The following is a 21427-nucleotide window of genomic DNA, read 5'->3' as shown; positions in this document are numbered from 1 at the left end:
TGGCGTTTGAAGCAGACGATTTTTGCTCGCAGCGGAGATGGGCTTTTCGGGTTGGCCGGAGCGGGTCACGTGAATGGTGTGACGTCGCCGTGTCGTCTGCTGCATGATGCCGCTCAGGCAATTTTTTAAAAAAAGTTACGTCCTTGTATGGCACAAAACTTATCGCATATTATTCTAAAATGTTTCATTATTATGTCAAAAATGATTTCCATTCCGCACATCCCCACAAAACTGAAGAAACGACGATTTTCTCACGTTCTCCATGCATTTCTGACCGCAGTTGGAACCTCCGGGCGTTCGCCGCTAGTCGCCGAGAGACGGCGTTCTAGATTGCGCTACTCTCGCTTGCGGAGCAGAGTACCGCAATGGTGCCATTCTGGAGCCAAGCACTGCGGGAAGCCAAGGTCGGTTTTTGCAGGGGACACGAAGGCGCAGACGCGAGGCGGCGTGCTGTGGCGTGCTGCGGCGCGCTGCGTAAGGAAAATAGTGCGGCTGACGAGAACGCCGTCCCCTCGCTTTCGGACGAGAGCTCGCCGACTCGCCGAGATGGCCGGATGTGCCGGTCGCGCATCGCGTGTCACTCCGCGAGAGCCGCAGTCGCGAGCTACGCGATCGTCGGCCGTGTCGTCTGCTTCCCATACCTTGGAAACGGATGTCCTAAAACATCGCTCGCGTTATAAAAAAAAACAGGATTGTATTGTACCCAGTTGACGCACATAATGTTCAATGACTTATTAAGCTTTCGGTTCGTTCGATTTTAGTCTAGGATCTATATCTTGCGAACTCAAAGCGGAAAATATGTTCCCCCCGAAACTCGGCGCTCTGGAAGGCCGCTTTCCCGCACCAAGGTCGGATCCAGTTCTGCCCACGTGCCCACTCCTCCGCCAATACGGAGATGGCGGCGAAAGGAAAAGGAACGCGATACTCTGGCTCTGCAAGCAGAGCCTATACAGTTACTCTACGCTACTCTGCTCCGAAGGAGCTATATAGTGCTCTAGGCTAGAGTAGCGCAGAGCCGTATATGGGGATAGTTTGGTCAGTCTATGATCTCGCCGCCGGAACGCTCTCCTCCTGAGTGAGCCAATCAGCACGCGGCGTAGAGCGAGAAGCGTGAGCGGATGCGCGTGAACTCCCGGCTGCTCCCACCTGAGTGGGGAGGGCCGCCATCTTCGATCATTTTCCCGGCGGAATGCGTGGGATCGGCATCTAAATCTCGATTATTGCCTTTTACATCGCTGGCTCTAGCAAGAAAATGACATTCTGTTATTCTTCGGTGGGTTAAAAAGCTAATAAATTAAGATTTTTCGGCCTATGGCCACAAACTTTCAAGCGAAAAAGTCGACCCGTAGCAGACGACGCGTAGCCTCAGAGCAGTGCTCTTCTCCGACCAGTCTCCCAAAGCGTTGCTAAAAAATGGCGGTCGTCTCCTCTCTGCTCCCTTCTTTATCTCTCGCTCCTTCGGAGCTCTCCTCCCTTTCATTTACTTTTCTCCTCTCCGGCGCCTTCGTCGCCACACCCACTGGCCAAACTCTCCCAATATACGGCTCTGGAGTAGCGCAATCTAGAACGCCGCCTCTCGGCGACTAGCGGCGAACGCCCGGAGGTTCCAACTGCGGTCAGAAATGCATGGAGAACGTGAGAAAATCGTTGTTTCTTCAGTATTGTGAGAATGTACGGAATCGCAATCGTTTTTGACATAATAATGAAACACTTTAGAATAATTTGCGCTAAGTTTTGTGCCCCGCAAGGACCTGGCTTTTTTTTTTTTTTTTAAATTGCCTGAGCGGCATCATGCAGCAAACGACACGGGAAGTCACACCATTCACGTGACCCACTCCGGCCAATACCACAACCCGAAAAGCCCATCTCCGCTGCGAGCAAAAATCGTTTGCTTCAAACGCCATTGCCTTGGAAATTGCCTTCTCAAAATTTGCACACGCATCCGATATTATTAAAACTTTGATAAAGTGTTTAGTGCTTTACTAACTTAACGGCAGACTAGTTTTGAAAAGTGTGAACTCGCCGTTCATTTTTTAATCGTCCGTGTTGTGTCGATCTCCATGTATTCTCCCATAGGGCGGGCCGCCTCCCGGAACCCTGAGTACCACGTGACTCGCGCCGAGCCGCTCTGTCGGCCATGTTGTCGGCAAAACACGGGGTTCAAAAGATTGCGCTACTCTGCTCCGTAGGAGCTATATAGTGCTCTAGGCTACCCTTCCGAATCTTCAGGTTCGGCTCCGAATCTCGATTCGGATGAAGATTCGTCCTAGAGCACTATATAGCTCCTACGGAGCAGAGTAGCGCAATCCTTTGAACTCCGTGTTTTGCCGACAACATGGCCGACAGAGCGGCTCGGCGCGAGTCACGTGGTACTCAGGGTTCCAGGAGGCGGCCCGCCCTATGGGAGAATACATGGAGATCGACACAACACGGCTGATTAAAAAATGAACGGCGAGTTCACACTTTTCAAAACTAGTCTGTCGTGAAGTTAGTAAAGCACTAAACACTTTATCAAAGTTTTAACAATATCGGATACGTGTGCAAATTTTGAGAAGGCAATTTCCAAGGCAATGGCGTTTGAAGCAGACGATTTTTGCTCGCAGCGGAGATGGGCTTTTCGGGTTGGCCGGAGCGGGTCACGTGAATGGTGTGACGTCGCCGTGTCGTCTGCTGCATGATGCCGCTCAGGCAATTTTTAAAAAAAAGTCAGGTCCTTGCGGGGCACAAAACTTAGCGCAAATTATTCTAAAGTGTTCCATTATTATGTCAAAAATGATTGCGATGCCGTACGTTCCCACAACACTGAAGAAACAACGATTTTCTCACGTTCTCCATGCATTTCTCACCGCAGTTGGAACCTCCTGGCGTTCGCCGCTAGTCGCCGAGAGGCGGCGTTCTAGATTGCGCTACTCTGCTCCGAAGGAGCTCTAATTCGTCCCATCCAGCTTCAAGCTCATGCCCACTAAGCACTAGATGGCGCAAAACACCACCCAACCTTAAATATTTGAATTTAAAGAGTAGAGTAACTCTAGGCAGCGTCACTGAGCAGAGCTATCTTTCCATTCATCGGTTCCACTTTGTTTACATCGAGCGCGTGTTTTCGTCGGGGGCGCTAGGTTTTACACTGACCTTTAACGCAGGATGAAAGTTCTGCGATGCTTACGAAGGCTTGCTTCCAAACCGATACTGCAAGAAAGATCATTGCATCTCAGCCCCTGTTCGTACAGCAAACTGAAAAGGTTGAACCTCTTCAAATATTCGCCAGGAGCAATTCCGTCCGTGCTAGAACATGCAAGGGTTCATCTTTAAGACGCGCATGTTTTCGTGTAACAATTAATTGCGGTCATTTTGTTCTACTTCATTGCCAATTCAAATGTATTTTGTTTTCTCGTTCTATCTTTGTATTTAGGAAACTGAAGGACTGGGAAGGCGTCGTTGGTCTCGAAGTTCACGTCCAGATAGCTTCCGAGTCCAAGCTGTTCTCGGCCTCCCCTTACTCCTTCGGCGCACCTCCGAATAGCCAAGTGTCCCCGTTTGACGCTTCAGTTCCCGGCACGTTACCCGTAAGTTCGTTACACACCGCTGGGCTGAACTACGGTGCCGGAACCCGTTTTCCAACCGGTGTGTTTAGCGTCCTTCCCCCCTCCCCCCTTCTCCCCCACTTTCTCAGATGGCCCGCAAAATGCGGTTTTTTTCAGCGTATTGCGTTGTAATTTACTACAGAGGTGAAAGCAGGTGACGGACGTCTAAAGTGAAAAAAAAAATCAAGGAATGAACTTGCCTCGTTCAAAAGGGAATAAAACATTACCGGAATCTCTTGTAACAATAATTGACCATATGTTTTGTTTTCAACAGAGCTCACTCAACATGCATTTTCTCACTAGAACGTTGCAAATAATCATTAAAGGCAAACGGTGTTTGCCTTCAATATATATACAATAGATGATACATACAGATGTGCTTATATGTAACCCTCCTTATGTAATGCCCCACTTTGGCCCTTAAAGGGGTACGGAAACAAAAATTGAAATATTCAGATTTCGTTCGGAAATGAGTCAAGCATGACGTATAATAACCGTAAATGATAATCGCGCGTTTGTATTTTGAACGATTGGCCATATTTTTCGTTCCAAATGGTGCACTCGAGCAAGCGCTCGAAGAGAAGTGAACGGAGAGCGCGATGCGTCAATGGATATCCGGCGCAAACAAAAACAGAAAAAAAATATTTCCCGCGTTCGTGGAGTAGCAAGGCAGGCGTGGTTATGAGCTTTGTCCTTGCTGGCGTTGTCAGCGTTGTGATGGTGTCAATAGCGTCAGCGCGTTATAACCGAGCCGCTCGAAGTGCCCGTGGGGTGACGAGCGTGTGGCTGGCCCAAGGAGCACGTAGCTTCCACAACACTGTCAGCTTAGGGCTGAACGAGGTCGGGAAAGCAACTTTTGTTCGAGTTTTGAACGACGTGCTAATCTTCTAGGGGGAGAATGGCTATGTCCGGTTGCACGAACGAGGGTCCGAGAAAGAGGGGAGTCCTTCCTTTCCGTCTTCTTGAATCGTTTGGTACAATGCGCGACTTGTGAGTTGAGGAGGAAAGCTAAGAAGAGAAATGTTGAAATACCAAAGAGCGGCGCTGCTCCGAAGGAAACTGCTACATCACGACTACGTAGCAGTTTCCACAACGTTGCTAGACTACCTCCCAAATAGGCTCCGCATGCATCCACCAGGTGCACATTGAAGATCGTTTATTTAACTTTAAAATTAGTTTTCTTGTGCTTTTCAACAGAAGACTGGTGTTTTTGAGGTTAGGGTGCAACATAAAACACATTAAAGCCAGAAAATGAGTGCTGAAATTTCGTTTCCCTAACCCTTTAAAGGGGTTATGACACGAAAATTAAACGGATAGATTATTCTTGAAATGGAATGCTCATAGGCTACTTAGTATATACACCAAGTTACGCAATTTTTAGAGCTCTGATAATTGCAATATTCAATTTACGAATTTTTATAATTTTCATCTGGCGACCAGGCAACACTGCTCAAGTTAGTCACACCATGGTGTCCATAAACCACGTGACCATGAACACTCTCTCATTCTAGGCGCCCCCATAATCGCCCAAGCTCTTCTCGTCCTGGTACGAACAAAACCGCTCAGACAGCTCGGTAAATTGAAAGCTATTCTCGCTCTCGCCCCCCGGCCGGTTGACCTTCCATCTTCCATGCGCCTGCGATATATTCCTGGACGACGGTGACCACGGCGAACTCGTCGTCGCTGGAGCTCGTCGCCAGCGGGTCGCAGTCAAAATGAACAGCTTCCAACATCTTTTGATAGCAATCACTCTCATCGCTGCTGCGATCAATGTCGAACACTTCGACAAGGTGATCGATGCCGTAGACGTAATCGTCACAGACCAGATGCTGGAAACGTGGAAGGTAATTGAGGAAGCTGAGAGTTGATGTGCCAAGAGAGCCGAGTCTGTGAGTGCGTGCAAGTAGAAACTGCGCTGGAGGCTGGCTACGTCATCAGCCTCCAGGTCCGCCCGGATCTGCCCCTCCGAGGGGCCCGCATATAAATCGATTTATCCACGAAATTATCGCGCCTTTTTTCAAACAAATTTAGCAGGATTATAGGAACATACAATGGGTCCTAGCAGTATAGTTATGTAATATTTTATTTTTTTACGTTTATTATACCTTTAAGGTATAATAAACGAAATTGAATTAAATGAAATTAAGTAGGTTGAGATGCTGGAAATCGATTTTTGCAAACTGCAGAAGCTTATTGGCTTGCTGACCTTGCTTGGGGACTAAGCAGCGGTGATGCTGTGCAATGGTTATGTAAATAAGTCAAGATTGGTGGTGAGGGCGAGGACGAGGAAACTGGTGGAGCCATTCTTAGAGGTGAAAGATGGACTGTCACAGAGTTGTGTGAGCCCAGGTGCTTCCAGTATATCTAATAATAGGTTGTCGGGTAGGCTGGAAGGGAGGGGAGTATCGGGGTCAGTCCAGTTGATGTGGCTGTTAAAATTGCCAAATAGAAACATTGCAGAAAATTTCTTGTGGTCGATGCGGAGTAGGTTGTCGTGGAGGACAGCGTAGGAATTTTTACGGAGGGAGTGCGGGCAGTAAACACATGCCAGTAGGCGTTTTCCACGCTTGCAAAAGACTTCAACAAACATGGCTTCAAGACCTGGCACAGTGAGATGATCGAGACGTCGGCAGGGCAAGTGCTTTGGCGAGGAGAATGCCGCCCCCAGTTGAGGGGCAGTCTTGCCAAAAGAGAGAAAATTGTGCAAGGTTAATTAGGTTCTCCGTCAAACACAAAGGTGTGTAGCCACATTTCACGCACAGCAAATATGGTGTTGGGGAAAGACGACGCCTGTGCATTGAAGTCAAGCAGTTTGTTATTTGCAGAGCACACATTAAAAAGGAACATACAGATATCCCGTTTGAATGCGCGAAAGCTCCGCAGTCAGCAGGAGTGTCGAGTGAATGATCCATCGTAGGTAAACCAAATGGTTGCTTGGAAAGGTTACTGGTGACAGAGAGGGCTGTAGGAGTTCCATGGTGTTTGGGTGAGAACAAGTCATTAGGCACGCGTGGGAGTTTTTCACGCCGCACAGAACCCCTGTGTTGATGAGGAAAAAAGGCGTCTACCGTATATGAAGCAAGAGACACATTTTCACATTTGCGATGGAGCCAGAAGTCGCAGCAGTCTCCCTACAGAGTGGCGACATTATCGTACACAGGCCGAGAGCAGTGAGGGCAGGCGGGACGTGGGCCAGGGTTGGGAGGTGCATCACCGGCGATGAGTAGAAGCAGAAGTTGGGCTTTAAGGCAGGGGCGGCCTGCGGAATACCGCCGGCCACTAGGTCGAGCGCCAGTTTGCCACAGCAGGTCGTCTCCGTGAGCGGCTACGTTGGACAGAGAATCCGCAGTTCAAGAGCACTTTATCTGATTCTTGCACTATGTCGAGGAGAGACTACACTTTTTGCGTAGAACCAATAGGCCCATTATGCATAGTAGGAAATGGAGAATAGTGAAGGCAGGGGGGCATGCCGCCATGACAGCCGGTCTCGATCTTACAGTCTGGTAGCAGAAACCACAACAGAAGTCTCACCTCGTGCCGACAAAGAAACTTGCTCTAGGGTCTGAAAACATCATTTTGCTGGTAGATAGAGGACATTACAATAAGGTTTGAAGGTGGAATATACAGAGCAATGAAAATGGTTGTTTGGATTCCCCCTTCTTGTTCCGCACGAGCAGAGACTGGTGCGAATGAAGAAGAAGGATCCAAACGACCATTTTAATCGCTCTGTACTTCTCATGCATGAGCAGAGACTCGTGCGGAAGAACGAGTCTCTTTTTGAACGAGGGAAGCTCATTGTTTGATTTTTTCACTGTGAACTTTCACCACCTGCTTGCATCTCTGTAATAAATTGCAGTGCAATACGTTTGGAAATCAAAATTTGTGGGCCATCTAAAGTTCCTTAGAAGCGTTGGTTTACACACTGTACATCAAAAGTGGCCCCGAAGTTGCAACATATGACGTCGCAGAAGCCGGCGTGTGTCGGGATGTCGCCATCCTGGCAGGTGCTGGAAGTCCGGGCAAAAGTAAAAAAGTCACTGTCATTGTGGGTTCTCGACTCCTGTCTGCGGGAATTTCTTTGGACCGTCGAGCTGGACTGCGACCTGTATTAGAACAGGCTTCTGCCATATCCACCCCTACTGCTGTTGCATCGCAAGGGCCACGGCCAGCGACAGCATGACGCTTCTGTGTGGTCGTTGGGCGGAAGTCGAGGGATCACTTTTTAGGGTGCGGTGAACACATCGGTTGGGCACACGTTCCAGACACCATAGTTGAACAGTGAGAAGCATCTCTTTCCAAGCGGTATACCGCACCTTATGATGAATTGCATATGACACTACGAGCCATTAAAGCCGATCTAGTAGCTCGTGAGCTTAAGTAACCTCTGGGAGGTTACTGATGTGCTGGGTGCCTAGTTACCTGATACGTTGGCAGCACTGAATGGCCAGGTTGGCTCGCAGCATTCGCTACGGTTCATTGTATGGGTCAACGAAGTAAAGGCTCGCACAAGTCGCATGCTGCTGAGCCTTATTCGTTCCTAGGGTAAAAGTTGAATATCAACAGATAAACAATGTACGAGTCGCCACGGTGCCTTTCTATCGTGCATTAGTGACACTCTGATACTTTCGTAATAAAAGTTACTGCTCTCTTGCAGTCACATTCTTTTATAGCCAGTTGCTGATGCTGAGGCATAAGCACGGTTGCTAACAGGTCGCCGTCCAGTGGTATCAATACTACGTGATGCACAATAAAGACCTCGGGCAAGCAGCTGTACTGCACAGGCTTAATTTCTTACCTGCAGCAATAGCATCCCAACTCCGCTGCGTAAGAACGGGGGCTGCTTAGTAGTTGGAAACTGTGTGTTAGTAGAATAGTCTACTAGGCACGGAGTCATTTTAAAGTGCTGCTCTTTTATAAACCTTCTCAAGTGCTATCACACCTTCATTCTGTTTGGTGGACTGTCTAAGTCAAACAATTTTTTACAGGAACTACTGGTACACCTTGAAACTTCATGGGGTAATGGGCTTTCATGAAGATTTAAATTTGACACGTGCAAGCACCAATCTTGAGGACTCTTTACAGCCTGCCTCCCTGTTTATGCCACGCTACATGACGTCCCTAACTTACTTAGAGTCGTTTAAATAAGTAAACAAGGGCCAGACCTACCAAACGTTCCAATGTTAGCTGCATTTTGCGTAAATCATTCTGCAGCACTACTAATATTATTTTTGTTTTGCTTCTCAAGGTTTTGAACAGGAGGTGTGTAGAAGCTGCTGTTCTCACGGCCTTGGCCCTCAACTGCAAAGTCAACGCCGTGTCGCACTTTGATAGAAAGCATTACTTCTATGCAGACATGCCGGTAAGACCGCCTTCTTTTTCAACCATTGTGTGCGTCAATTCCTCGAATGTTTTTTTAGACATTCTCCCATTTTAATTCAGGATGTGTTTTATCAGCCGATTTCCGGGGAGTTTTTTAAAGTTTGGCTGTTGCAAAATACCGACACTGAAAAGTGTTACGCCCATAGAGGACCCTATAAGATGCATAGCGAATTGCTGGGCGATTGTGTTGCACGTGAAATGTCTACGCTCTCAGCGCTCATCATCGGTTAGTTTAGCGACTGGCTTAACGCGTGGCATGTACACTCGATAGCAATTCCTGGAATGGAGATACCGGCACTAACCCAGGTTTTAAAACTAGTGGCAGGGTGTCAAGTTGCTATCTGCCGGATGCAAAGTGGATGCTCCACGGGAATTTCTCGCCAAGAAGCACCTCTTTTTACGGCGATGTGTCGTGACATGCTGGAAAGACATTCGCTTAATGATCTAAATGGTCTGGGTTTGATTCCCACCTGGCGTGAATGCTTTTTTATGGCGACGGCCTCTTCCTCCCACTCAAAATGGGGTCGGTGTCTGAAATACGGGGTCTAACATCATCACCTGGCTCAGCCAATCACATCGAGGTAATCGACGGTTGTGGGAAAGCTAGTACGTCCTAGGACTAGATACGCAAAAATAAGCAGCCCACAAACGTATGTGTTGATAGTCGAGAAACCACGTGCCCGTGTCCCTCCTTCCTACTGTTTTCGCATAGATCTGAGTTTGAATCCTTTTGGGTTGATGTTCTTCTTGCTTCTCTTTTATGTTTTATTGTAATTCCAATCAACAATATGGTTCCACAACTGCATTCCACAATGAATGCGAGCCGTGGCAGGACAAGCAGCCTGATTACGATGGTTGACAGACGACCTAAGGTTTGGATATGTTTGAAACCAGAACTATCCCAATCAGGTGATGTAGCGGCGTCCAGCTAATACGGAAATGCCAATAAATAACCCAATCTTTTTATTCCTCCCAATTTATTATTTGAAGATGAAATAAAATCAAACATCTGTTCAACCTTTTTACATACTTACGTGTTGCTCATGTTGCCGTGAGGTGTCGCAAGGTCGTTTAAAAAAAATAAAAACAAAAAAATATTTTTAGATGTTGTTGTAAAATGCAGATGATATATGTCGCCGTAACACTAAGGAATCAACGTCTTTGTGGTTTAATGAATACAAGAAAATTAAAGTCTGGCAGATGCATTTTCTTTTTATGACTCCTTTAAGAGGAACAAGCTCATTTCTGGTGTTGAGTCAGGTTGGCTTTTGGATATGATCACACTCGTCATGAACCGAATGTAAGGGTGCAATGGGCAAGGCGGCAGCGTGCTTGTCACGAGGCTTAAACAGTATTTGCTCTTCATTCAGGTACTCGCCTGTGTGGGACCACGGAACGTCGACAATAAGCCAGCTTTGTAATGTCATGAATGTAACCGTTCCTACAATGGTCCTGAACAAGGACCAGTAGTACAAATAAATAAATAAACAAGAAATAAACAAGCTGGTGAATATTGTCACGAATGATGAGGTGACGAAACAAAGAATAACTGAGGAAACTGAAACGTTTAATGAGGCAAACTTGTGCCCAAAACAACAAAGAAAACGGGAGATAACAACAGAGCGTCGCGGGCGTCGAAGTCGGCGTAACAGCACAATCAAACGCTGGGGCGAGACTGACTGCGGCTCGACACACGGAGCACCTTTTGTATTCGCGTGTGTGTCTGGAACATTCGGCGTAGAAAGTTCGGCACGTAGAACATTCTACCCTTGAATCAGCAACACGGTTTTCGAATTTACCAGAACATCACATTAGAGTCAACAAAAATGTGTACTCGCGCCCATGCATTGAACCTTGGCTTTCTGCGTGGAAAGCAAGCACGCTAACCGTTAGGCCACGAGTGCGCTGCCTACTTGGTCAGCTACACGCGTGGCAATATTAAGCATGACAAAAACCCCGAGACTGTGGGTAAAAATGACGTATACACTAGAAAGTCTCGAACACAGCTGAAGAATTTACTTTTCAAAAAGTGCTTAAATAGGCATCGAGGCGAAGCGATACTGGAATAGAAAAAGTAAAAACCCTCCCTCCACAACTGAATACTAAGGGGTCACCATAAGAATGCAAAAGACATTGTGACCACTATCTCCTCTTCTACCTCTAACACTAAACGAACACTACAACCGGTGTAGAATTAGGTTGTAGCGTCTGCTTAGCAAGAGTTTTAGAGGTAGGAGAGCAGGTGGCTGTTGCAATGTCTTTTGGATTCTTATGGTGACCTCTTAGGCTTTAGTTGTAGAGGGAGGCTTTCTTTTTTTGCTTTTTCTCTTTCTGGTTTGTTTGGCCTCGGTAGCACTTTTTGAAAAATAAATTTTTCAGCCATGTCTGAGATCTTCTGTGTACAGTATGTGTAATTTTTACCTGCAGTTTCGACGTTTCTGCCATGCTTAACACTCATCAGTTTGATAGTATGTTGCAATGAGCATTGCTGAATGATCTATATTTTTCTAGCAAGATATAGAAAACTCGCTGATTGATCTGTGCTGTATTCTTTGTTCTTCAGGCTGGTTATCAGATAACTCAGCAGCGGTCACCACTGGCTACCGGAGGTCACCTGGACTTTGTGGTTTTTGCTCCGGGATCACAGGAGACGTATTTCAAACGAGCAACGCTGCAGCAGCTTCAGCTTGAGCAAGACAGCGGGAAGAGCTTGCACGACGCAGAACGCAACCGTAGCCTCATCGACCTCAACCGTGCAGGTAAATGGTTGACTACTCTTCAAACTGGCAGTCTTCGAGTTCAGTTTCCGCGAGAGAGAGAAATCCTAAAACCTTATACGTCCACAAGCGTATGATTTTCAAAAAGTATGTGTGTTTTTGTATTCTTGGTATTCTAGTGGGAATAATTGTACAATTGGATGTTACTGCAGTAATCATATCTCAAAGACAGATGTTATTGCAGTAATCATATCCCGAAGACAGGATGTCCTGCTTAGTATGCCTTTAGTGACACAACTGTTCCCATTCTGTTTTGTGTGGAGCATTCGAAAGAATGCAGTTTGTCTCCCACTCAAAATGAAGTAAGTTGCCAGCTGAGCATAGCTGTTGTTTCGGTTATATGGTTGAATGCTCTCTAAGCCTTGCTTGGTATCTAGAAGTTGTTGGCTATGCTTTGGGAACAGTGAACTTTATAGGTGGATCACACCAGTAGAAAACAAGTGAGTATCAATGCTCGGAGACAACCTGCTGTGGCTATGTGCTGGCATGTGCTTGAATGCAGATTAAGGCTTGCGCGTGTGCACACCTCCTCTCGTTGAAAGTGCCACAGAAAGTTCTCCCAATTACTTATACTTACTGATCTCTGCACAGTTGTGATTGCAGTGGGCTTTAGGGTATTAATGTCCTTTCTACCCGAGAGTTTCTTTGTCAAGCCCCAGTATGCAAGGGTGTGTTGTGCAAAAAGGGGTTTGTCTTGTATCTTGCACATCCTCAAAACAGATCACTTCAATATACAAATATCAGCGAGCTTCAACATATACTTCAATTATTTACGGCTTTTTGTACGGGTATTGTTTTTTAACTGCCATTGGTAGTACCAGTCTGAAGCCTGGGACCGGAAATCGGTATTTTCTACTCAAGCATCCTTTAATCATTTCAGGAGTTGGATTGATGGAGCTTGTTTTCGACGCCTGCTTACAAGACGGCGAAGAGGCGGCCAGCCTTGTGAAGGAACTGCAGCTCATCTTGCGTTCCCTGGGCGTATGCAGCTGTAAGATGGAGGGTGCGTTGGCATGACCTTAAAACATTTGATTTCTCAAGCACAAACTGAGGATGGAAGCAAGCTGATGTAGGCCAAGCATAGCTAGAAACATGACGGTAAGCCCTGAGACAACTGGAAAACAGTGCAAACAACAGGAACAGAAACAACTCCCTGTAACACCGAATTTGAGCGCAGCTCTTGAGGAGGAAGAGGAAAGGGTACTGAGGGTCACCTGTTCGCGGGGGGGGGGAGGGGGGAGTCGGGTCACGTGACCTGGGGGGTGTCACGTGACCCTCCAGAGAAATTTTTACGCTAGATTTAGCGGGGAAATTTTTCCTCTAGATTTAGCGGGGAAATTTTTCCTCTAGATTTAGCGGGAAAAATTTTCTGCTAGATTTAACGGTGAAAATTTTACGCTAGATTTAGCGGGAAAATTTTTCCGCTATATTTAGCGGGGAAATTTTTCCGCTAGATTTAGCGGGCAATTTACCCATAATGCACCGCGCAGTTACGCCGACGGCGACGCCACTCAAGCTGGAAACGGACGCCCAAGAGCTGCACTGTAAAAACAAAATTGCAACTCTTAATCACTAAATTATGTTCACTATACACCAGATCACGTATACCTCAGTCATTTTTTCACTAATAACTAAAAGACATAGGACTGCAGTCACAGGATTAGTAATGGATCTCTTGGACTTTGTACCGCAGTTTCTGGCTTTCCGCTATTACTACAGTCACTGAGAGGATAAGAACAGCGAGGTGTCTCTATGCACCGAGAAACTGAGAAAGGGGAGGAGACGAGGGCGCACGAGTGCGTCAGAATGCCAAGCTCTGGTTCGAATGGTTAGTGAGAAGAACTATAGCTGCCTTTGTTTCCACTGCACTTGTCAAACACGTTAGAATGCCGGTGTCAGGCTTTTTGTTTTTTACATTCGACTGCTTTCAACAATGGCAGTGGAGACAGAGGCAGCCTTTGTCTTCATTGAGTGCGTCAAACGCGTTAGAACGCAAAATGCCAGCGTCCGGCGTTTGGCTTTCGTGTTCGAACGTGCTGACCAGTGCTGTGGAAACAAAGGCAGCTTTAGTTTTACCCACTAACCATCCGAACCAGAGCTCGGCGTTCTGATGTCCCCGCGCACTCTCGTCTCCTCCTCTTCCTCAGTTTCTCGGCTCATTGAATGGCCGGCTTCCAGCATGCGCTCGTTGCCCTCTACTGTGCATCGTCTGCCCGTGCACACTGGAGGCTTACAAGACGCTGAAGCATTATCGAAGTTAAGAAACTTGCACCGGACAACCTGTCAGTGTCTGTATGCTTATCACTCTTCTTGCAAGCGTCTACTTGTGGCAATAAACACTTGGGCAACATTGAAAAGCTCGTTGAGTAAACTTATTGAATGATGGACACTTGCAAGAAGCCGACACTATAAAATGTGATCAAGTTTTTCTCGAGGCTGGTCCACACACTTGCGATTGAGAGTGATCAACTGCGTTGGAACCAGGGCCGTACCCAGAAAAAAATTTCGGGGGGGGGTTTTCGGGGACAACGGTGGCCATTTTGTCTTATTTTCGCCTATGAATCATGTGCATCGGTGGCATATAATGGAGAGTTATAGCAAACCGAAGAACCGGTCCCGGTTCGGTATCCGGTAGCCGACCGGTGCCACTGCTCGTGCGCAGAGGTGGAGATTAAAATCGGCTGGCTGTAAGTGCACCGACCAGGGCCGTACCCAGAAAAAAATTTCGGGGGGGTCGGAACCCCCTAACCCCCGCCCTGGTTACGGCCCTGGTTGGAACCGCTCTTGACCGCCTACGACGAAAGAACAGGCTGGCGCCATCTATCGGGTAATGCTGGAATGCTTACGATCTACATATGTATTACGCGTCGTTCTTTCACCGTGCAAATTAAATTATCCTCATAGTAAGTAGGGTTCCGTGTTTTCCAATAAATCCGAAGAACTGGGACCAGCACTCGCCGATAAAATTGTCGTCAGTTTGGATTTATGCGAAAAATTCGGAATCTCGAGGTCACAGTGACAAAATAAAAAGCAAAAAGGACAGTGTTTTACGAATAAATTGCTCGAAATTAGAGGGACGGTGATCCCGAGAAGAGGAAAATCAGTTTTCTTTGAAATATTGGAGGCATATCTCATCAAGGTTCATTCAGAGCAACGGGTCATTGTATTTGTGGTTTACGACAAAAGCCTCTGTTTTGATTTCTAGTCTGGAGCATACTATTTTAGGTTCTGAGAGGGAGGGAGGGGTTGTGTTTTGATAGCAGTGAAGGCTATGAATTTGTAGATTTCATAGGAGGGTTGTGGGGCAACTGGTGCTTCCTTGCTTCCCAGCGGCCACGTCCAGGTGTCCAAAGTATTGACATTGATTGAAACAACAGTTCTTTGCAAGATTTGTCGTGGGACCGTTGTATTGCCAGTGGCAAAAGCTTCGACACCAAATGTATCTGTAGACATGTCATTCTGTATGGGTGAGTCCTTATGAAATCTGTGTGTTTGTGTCCAAATATTATTTTTGTTTCAAATACCAAAAAATTGGAAACACTAAAATTACTCTCCTAGTTTAAAAATTGGAAATAATAAAAAACAACTCTGGTCAACCCAATGTTTTTGACGAGAGATATACTGTAACGTCCTGAGCGATAGCCCTCCTATCATTGATAGCAAATCGAAGGAAAACAAGGCATGGCTAATTTTCCGTGTGCCATAAAACAAACTTGAAAGAACGGTAGTTTTAGATATTGTGACCCTCGAAACTCGTGATTGCGGGAAGGGGCAACGAATCAAAAACAACTGTCCTTTCCTGTTGGCATTGTTTGCTTATCTCCCAGCATAACTAACACCGTTTTTGCCCAGGTTGCCATTGGCCTGGGCCCTGCAATTACTAGAAGTAAACCATCTATTGGTGCCTTTTTTAAAAAATATCATATGGTAGTCAAAAAAAAAAAAAACTCCGAATGGAATGAAGGTCAATTCCGAAAACATGAAATCCTAATTGTAAATGACCATTTCTCATCAATAGTGCATAGATGTAAGCTCGCAAATACTACAAAACTTTTGTCTGGTTATGTCCAGATCGGTAGTGCTTTGGGACCGCCTGACAGACGGCATGAGTTTGTCCTCTCTTCACGACCAGTATAGTGCAGTTGATCAGACTCAAACTTGATCAGACTCAAACCCAGACTTCGCTGTTCTCTGCAGAAGGGGCACTGCGGGTGGATGCCAACGTGTCGGTGAATCGTCCCGGAGAGCCTCGGGGAACCAGGACCGAAGTGAAGAATCTGAACAGTCTGCGGTCCGTCGCTTATGCCGTAGGTGGGGTGCTAGTTCCTCCCGTCATCCTCTCGTAGCCGTTTCTAACGCGTGTACGCTTTGTGACATGCTTTCTCTATAGCCAACAAGTTATCAAACCTTTTGACCTTGAGAAATCCCCCCATCTTGGCGTTGGTGCAGTAGACCAGGGCAGAAGCCTACAGGCCCTGTAAACAACAATGTGCACAATGGTTTGCACTTACAGTTATGCATCACTTAAGGGGGGATATGGCCTGGGAGGGTCAACTTTTGAACCCTTCACCCAATTTGGTTCAAATTTTGAGGGTTATTTCAGCACTATGAGGAAGGATAATCTGCAAAGTTTTAGCATTATTGGTCAACTTTACAGCATGCTACGGTTCTCGCACTTCAGAAAAAAGACACTTCATTAGGAAGTCTATCGTAGAAAAATAAAATTAGCTGGTGGCAAACTTTTTGCTTTAATGTGAAGAACAATACCCACAGTGCAACCTAGATAAAAAATAAATTGCAAAATATTCAATTATAACAAAAATAAGAACATCCCAAAATTTAAAAAAAAAATGTAAATTTTTTGTTTCACAAAAAAATTTTTTTTTTCATGAAGGAGTAGATTTTTTGAACTGTGAAGTAATCTATCTTGTTCCCCAGAAAATTTCAGTCCCAGAAAACCTTGAATGATGTCCCTCTCTATTCAGAATGTCAAATGATAGCTTTCCTAAAACAAGAATTCCTGCCAAAAAGTGAAACTGAGAAAAATGCGTTTGAAGTTTCAACTTGTTTTTTTTTTTATTTTCGGACGGTGCCAGAAACTCGAAATTTACCCGAGTCATTGGTGGCACCTTCAACTTCATGAGCATGAGGAGGGCAGTTGCTTTGAGGCCCCCGAAGAGATTCGTGAGCTTTGTGAAACTGATGCCAGAGTCTCTTCCAACGATGCCTAGACGTACCGCGAGTTCGTTCTCTCGAAACTTGCCGATTGATGGTGAGTGCGGTGTCGCGACGATGTCTCCGCAAGTCGAGCAGCTAACAACAAACTAAACGTTGATGTCAACTTCTTGCAAGCTCAGTAGTTTTCCGTGGCACTTGAGGCAGAGTAAAATCGCAACAAGAGTCTGCATGGCGGACACATTGAGGAGCCGTTCAGGGGCTTTTCAACGGGAGCGTCTGTCAGCTCCGGGTCGTCCGTAATCCCCGCGTCGAAATCGCGCAGGCTGAGCTTCCTCTCGAACGTGGTGAGCACATCCGATTCGGAGATGAAGCTGTAGGCTCCGATGTCCGCCAAGCACCAGTTGAGCTTGGAGATCGTGACGACGGTGGCGGAGACGGCGACGATGGTGCCGGCGGAGACGGGTCCCCGTCTCCGCCGGCCCTTTGTTTCCGCCGTTGAGAACGCTGGCCAAAGCTACTGCGAGTGCTAACTTTGGAAGCAGGCATTTCTCGGCTGAAAAACTACCGGGAACAAAGAGGGAAAACGAATCTAAACAGCGGCAAACTGGCGATACGATCAGAAGCGATACGATCAGAAGCGAAAGAAGCTGCCGATAGCGCACGCAGGCGGCCAATCGTGAGCCCTGTTTCGGGTCACAACCAATGGGATTGCTGGTATCATAGTTCCCACGTTTTTTCTGCTTGTATGTACGGGGTTCTCCCGGGACACAGATAGCCTCAAACGTAGCAAGCTTCTATGGGCAGAAACTAGAAGAAACGGCGCTTCCAACGAGGGTAAGATATCTCGGCTGCGTCGAACGAGCGCGGAGTAGGCCTAATTTGAAAATGCCGAACTTCGCCGTCTGCTTGCTCGGCGGGTCGCGAGCTTGCCGAAAATAATTTTTTGCGAAATAAATACTGCGCATTTATAAATAAAACTTTCTGAAACTATGCTTCAGAACATAGTGAACCCAAATATAATATTTTTTGAAAATGCATTTTTTCGGAAAAAAATGGAATTTCGTGGCCGTATCGCTCAGAACCGCTTTTTCTTGCTTTCAAATGTCTTCAAACAAAGACCAAAGGAGTGAGCGGCCTTAGCGCTCCGCTGCCCGGTCATAAACGTGACGTCTCGGCCGTCCCAATTGCCACGAGGGCACCAGGGAGGGTTAAGAAGTGCTGAGATAGAAACTATGGGTTTAGGGATAACTACAATAGAACCTCTTTATAGTGAACCTGGTGGGACCAGGCGGTAGTTTTACTACCGGGTGATTCAAGGAGATGGCAGGCTCTTTAAATCGACCGGAAAATTCGGTTTCCTAACCTATCGCGCTGAGACTTTGTGCAGCGTTGCCCACAGACGGTGCATTTTTTTTGTAAAATTTGCAAAGAGCGAACTTACCTGAGGAAAAAGTAAAGAAAGAAAAAGGCTTAGCTCCTATGGAAACGCAGCGACGCCATCGGTCTTCAAACAACACGGCGCCGTTTTGCACAATTTTTTATAATAAAGGAACGTGAAAATGCAAAATCTAAGTTCATAGTAAGTGGCTCTATAAAATTTGAGCATATCAGCCGCAAATATTAAGTCTTGATAATTTCATACTGAAACTATAGTTCTATTAAGGTGGGATTGATGCCAAGAAGTGGATTGGAGAAGAGTGCATTCAAAGTGCTGAAACCTCTACCTTTTGTTTTTAGCATTAGTGGACTAAAAATAGTTTATAAAAAAAAAAAAAAAAAAAAAAAACTATGCACTGTTAACAAATGAAGCTTTCTGGGAGTACTCTCTAGATGTTGGCAGATGTAAATAGGACATTTTTCAAAATCAACTTACCATATTTATTCGAATATAAGGTGGTCACGATTATAAGGCGAGGGGGTAGTTGAAGGACCCAAGAAAAAGGAAAAAGAAAGTCATATTGCTATACTGAGCTTCGAATATAAGGCGGGGTATGACTTTGAGATTACGGATTTTGGAAAAAAACCTCGCCTTATATTCGTATAAATACGATATTTTGCAGAAATGTTTTTTTTTTTTGGTCGTGTCCCCCCTTAAACAGTGTGTTAATCTAGTTTGAGTCAAAAGAGAGTAGAGTAACCGTGTATTTGTTTAGACATCGAGAAATGTGTAAAAAAATATGAAGGGGTACTAGATAATTCTGCAATGCCTTTCTGCATGTACCAAACAACAAAATAACTTCGCAACACGTGAAAACTGGTCACACAGATATGCCTACATCATAACTTTCTGTGCGTATTTTCAGGGGCATCAAAAACTCGCATTGAGCTGCCTGTCCTTTCACTCTTTTTTATTTAAAGGTATGGCAGGTGATGAGGGCTCTGTACAGTAAAGAGTGAACATAATATAGATTTTTAATGTTTTTGTAGGCTCTCGCTTTAAAATTGGGCATTGCTTTTTTGATCGATGATGCTTCAGAATGAAAACAAAATGGTTTGCTTTGCTCATCATCTTCCAGACTTTGAGATTGGAAGGCAGATTGCAGAGCTGACATCCGGACAGACTATTGTGAACATGACGATGGGATTTGATGCCATCAAGAGGTAAGGAACCCATTATGGTGGGCACGTTTGGCTGAGCGCCAAGCAGCTTTTTCCGGGAAAACTTGCGCTGCTCTGCATGCAACAAGTTTGGTTTCACTTTCGCTGTATCACGCATGTGACCTTGACAACTAGAGATGCCAAGAACCTGCCGAGATTTAAGTTAGACCGGTTGCAACTTTTTCTCTAACGTCTAACACGAAGTTCGACATGAGTTCAACCATTGTGCGCATGTGCAAAAGTTTAAGGGGGGACATGGCCTGGGGAGGGTCAACTTTTGAAGCGTTCCCTTAAATTGATTCAAACTTTCAGGGTGAATTGAACCCCATTAGGATTGATGACATCCAATGTTTCAGTCTTGTGGGCCAATTCTACAACACACAATGCTTAAAAAGCTCCAGAAAAAAGTGACCTCTGTAGGAAATGTATTTAAAAATATAATAATTGCAATCCACAAAACGTTTGTTGAATACCAATAGTGCAAGTTAAGGCAAAAATTAATTGTAGAAAATGCAATTCTAAAGAAAAAATGACCGCATCTCCACGTGGTGAATGATGTTGATTGGGGCGAAGCTTTGGTGGTGCTGATGATACTGATTTTGCTCATAGGTAGTGCTGATGGTGCTGATATATTTTTATTGCTCATAGGTAGTGCTGAGTTCCGGGTTGCGTTGGTATAGAATGTGTAGTATGGAACGTGGTTATATGCGCATTTGAGCATTTGACCGCAGCGCCCTCTCGTCTATAAACGTTGAGCCAATGCATGCAAAGTTGTACGCGATTATATACGCATTTGACCACAGCGCCCTCTCCTGTATAGACGTTGAGCGGCTACATGCAACATTTCATCCATGACATCCCCAGCTCTTGATTTACTACCACATCTCAGAGCTCCCTACTCATCCCGCAGTCGTGGCCGAGTGGTTAAGGCGATGGACTAGAAATCCCATTGGGGTCTCCCCCCACACGTTCAAATCCTGTCGACTGCTCAAACATTTTTTCTTTTTTTAAGAAGACGGATGGGATGGCAATCGATGTGAGCATGGATGCCGGACGGACAAGGCTAGGCCCTAAGGAGCTTCGCCCCAAGAACAATAACACCCAAAAAGTGCAAAAGATTTTAACAAATTTCTGTGTTTTAAAATATTCATTTTTTGTCATAAAGAGGTTAGGTTTTTCAGAATATGAGTACCTTAACATGTTCCTCAGGAAATTTCAGTCCAGGACACCACCGATTGAAATCTTTACACTTTCAAAACATCCAATGATACATTTCCTCATACCACATTTCCTGCCCAAAAGTGGAACTGAGAAAAAGGCATTTGAAGTTTCAACTTTTGGTTTCTTTGTTTCCTATGAGTCCGAGGTAGGCAAAATTCACCTGGGGCATTGTTAGCACCTTCCTCTTTGAGACTTCATTGTTTCCTTGGCAATAGCTACCAGGGCCGGTTTTCTCGAAGCGATGGTAAACCCATTTTGGTAAACCACGGTGCCTAGGAAGGGAAAAGTACCTAGGTAGTGTAATAAACGGCTGGATATAGAACAACAATAATTATTTTTGATTGGGCAATAAGATGCGCCATCTATCGGTGAAACAAGCCAGTCATTTTCTGTATCCTCTTTCCCCACTGTTTGTCATCGATCTAGTATGGTATTTTAAGTCAAAATATAGTAATGTTGTACTTGAAGACCAATTTATTTGCTTCCGATGGTACGAAGAAATTTTAGCTACTATGCTAGAGTTTGTCGACGAATATTCGAAAATGTAAGAAACATTTCCTTCAATATGTTTCCCCATAAACAACGTATAACTTTCCCGTGTTTCTTTCAGTGTGGCAACGCCGATGCTGTAGTCTCGTTTTCGTTCCTTGTGACGCACGTTTCTGCGATTCCTGCTGATCTCAGCTGTTTGCC

At 45.6% G+C, this 21427-nt stretch overlaps 1 protein-coding gene across 1 annotated transcript in view; it reads left to right on the top strand.

The window, feature by feature from the left end:
* Positions 1-3060: 3060 nt before the first annotated feature.
* Positions 3061-21427, top strand: part of LOC8053325 (glutamyl-tRNA(Gln) amidotransferase subunit B, mitochondrial) — a 37582-nt gene continuing 19215 nt past the window's right edge. Inside the window, exons 1-7 of the mRNA XM_029986126.4 lie at positions 3061-3239; positions 3410-3563; positions 8827-8940; positions 11524-11719; positions 12618-12740; positions 15935-16048; positions 19432-19516. Of these exons, the coding sequence (XP_029841986.2) occupies positions 3142-3239; positions 3410-3563; positions 8827-8940; positions 11524-11719; positions 12618-12740; positions 15935-16048; positions 19432-19516 (884 nt within the window). The 5' untranslated portion in view covers positions 3061-3141. The remainder of the gene's footprint in view (positions 3240-3409; positions 3564-8826; positions 8941-11523; positions 11720-12617; positions 12741-15934; positions 16049-19431; positions 19517-21427) is intronic.

Source organism: Ixodes scapularis, unplaced genomic scaffold (genome assembly GCF_016920785.2).
Source record: "Ixodes scapularis isolate PalLabHiFi unplaced genomic scaffold, ASM1692078v2 PGA_scaffold13__105_contigs__length_92229423, whole genome shotgun sequence".
Classification (NCBI taxonomy): domain Eukaryota; kingdom Metazoa; phylum Arthropoda; class Arachnida; order Ixodida; family Ixodidae; genus Ixodes; species Ixodes scapularis.
Note: the sequence above shows the minus strand (reverse complement) of the source record. Positions and strands in the feature narration are given on the sequence as shown.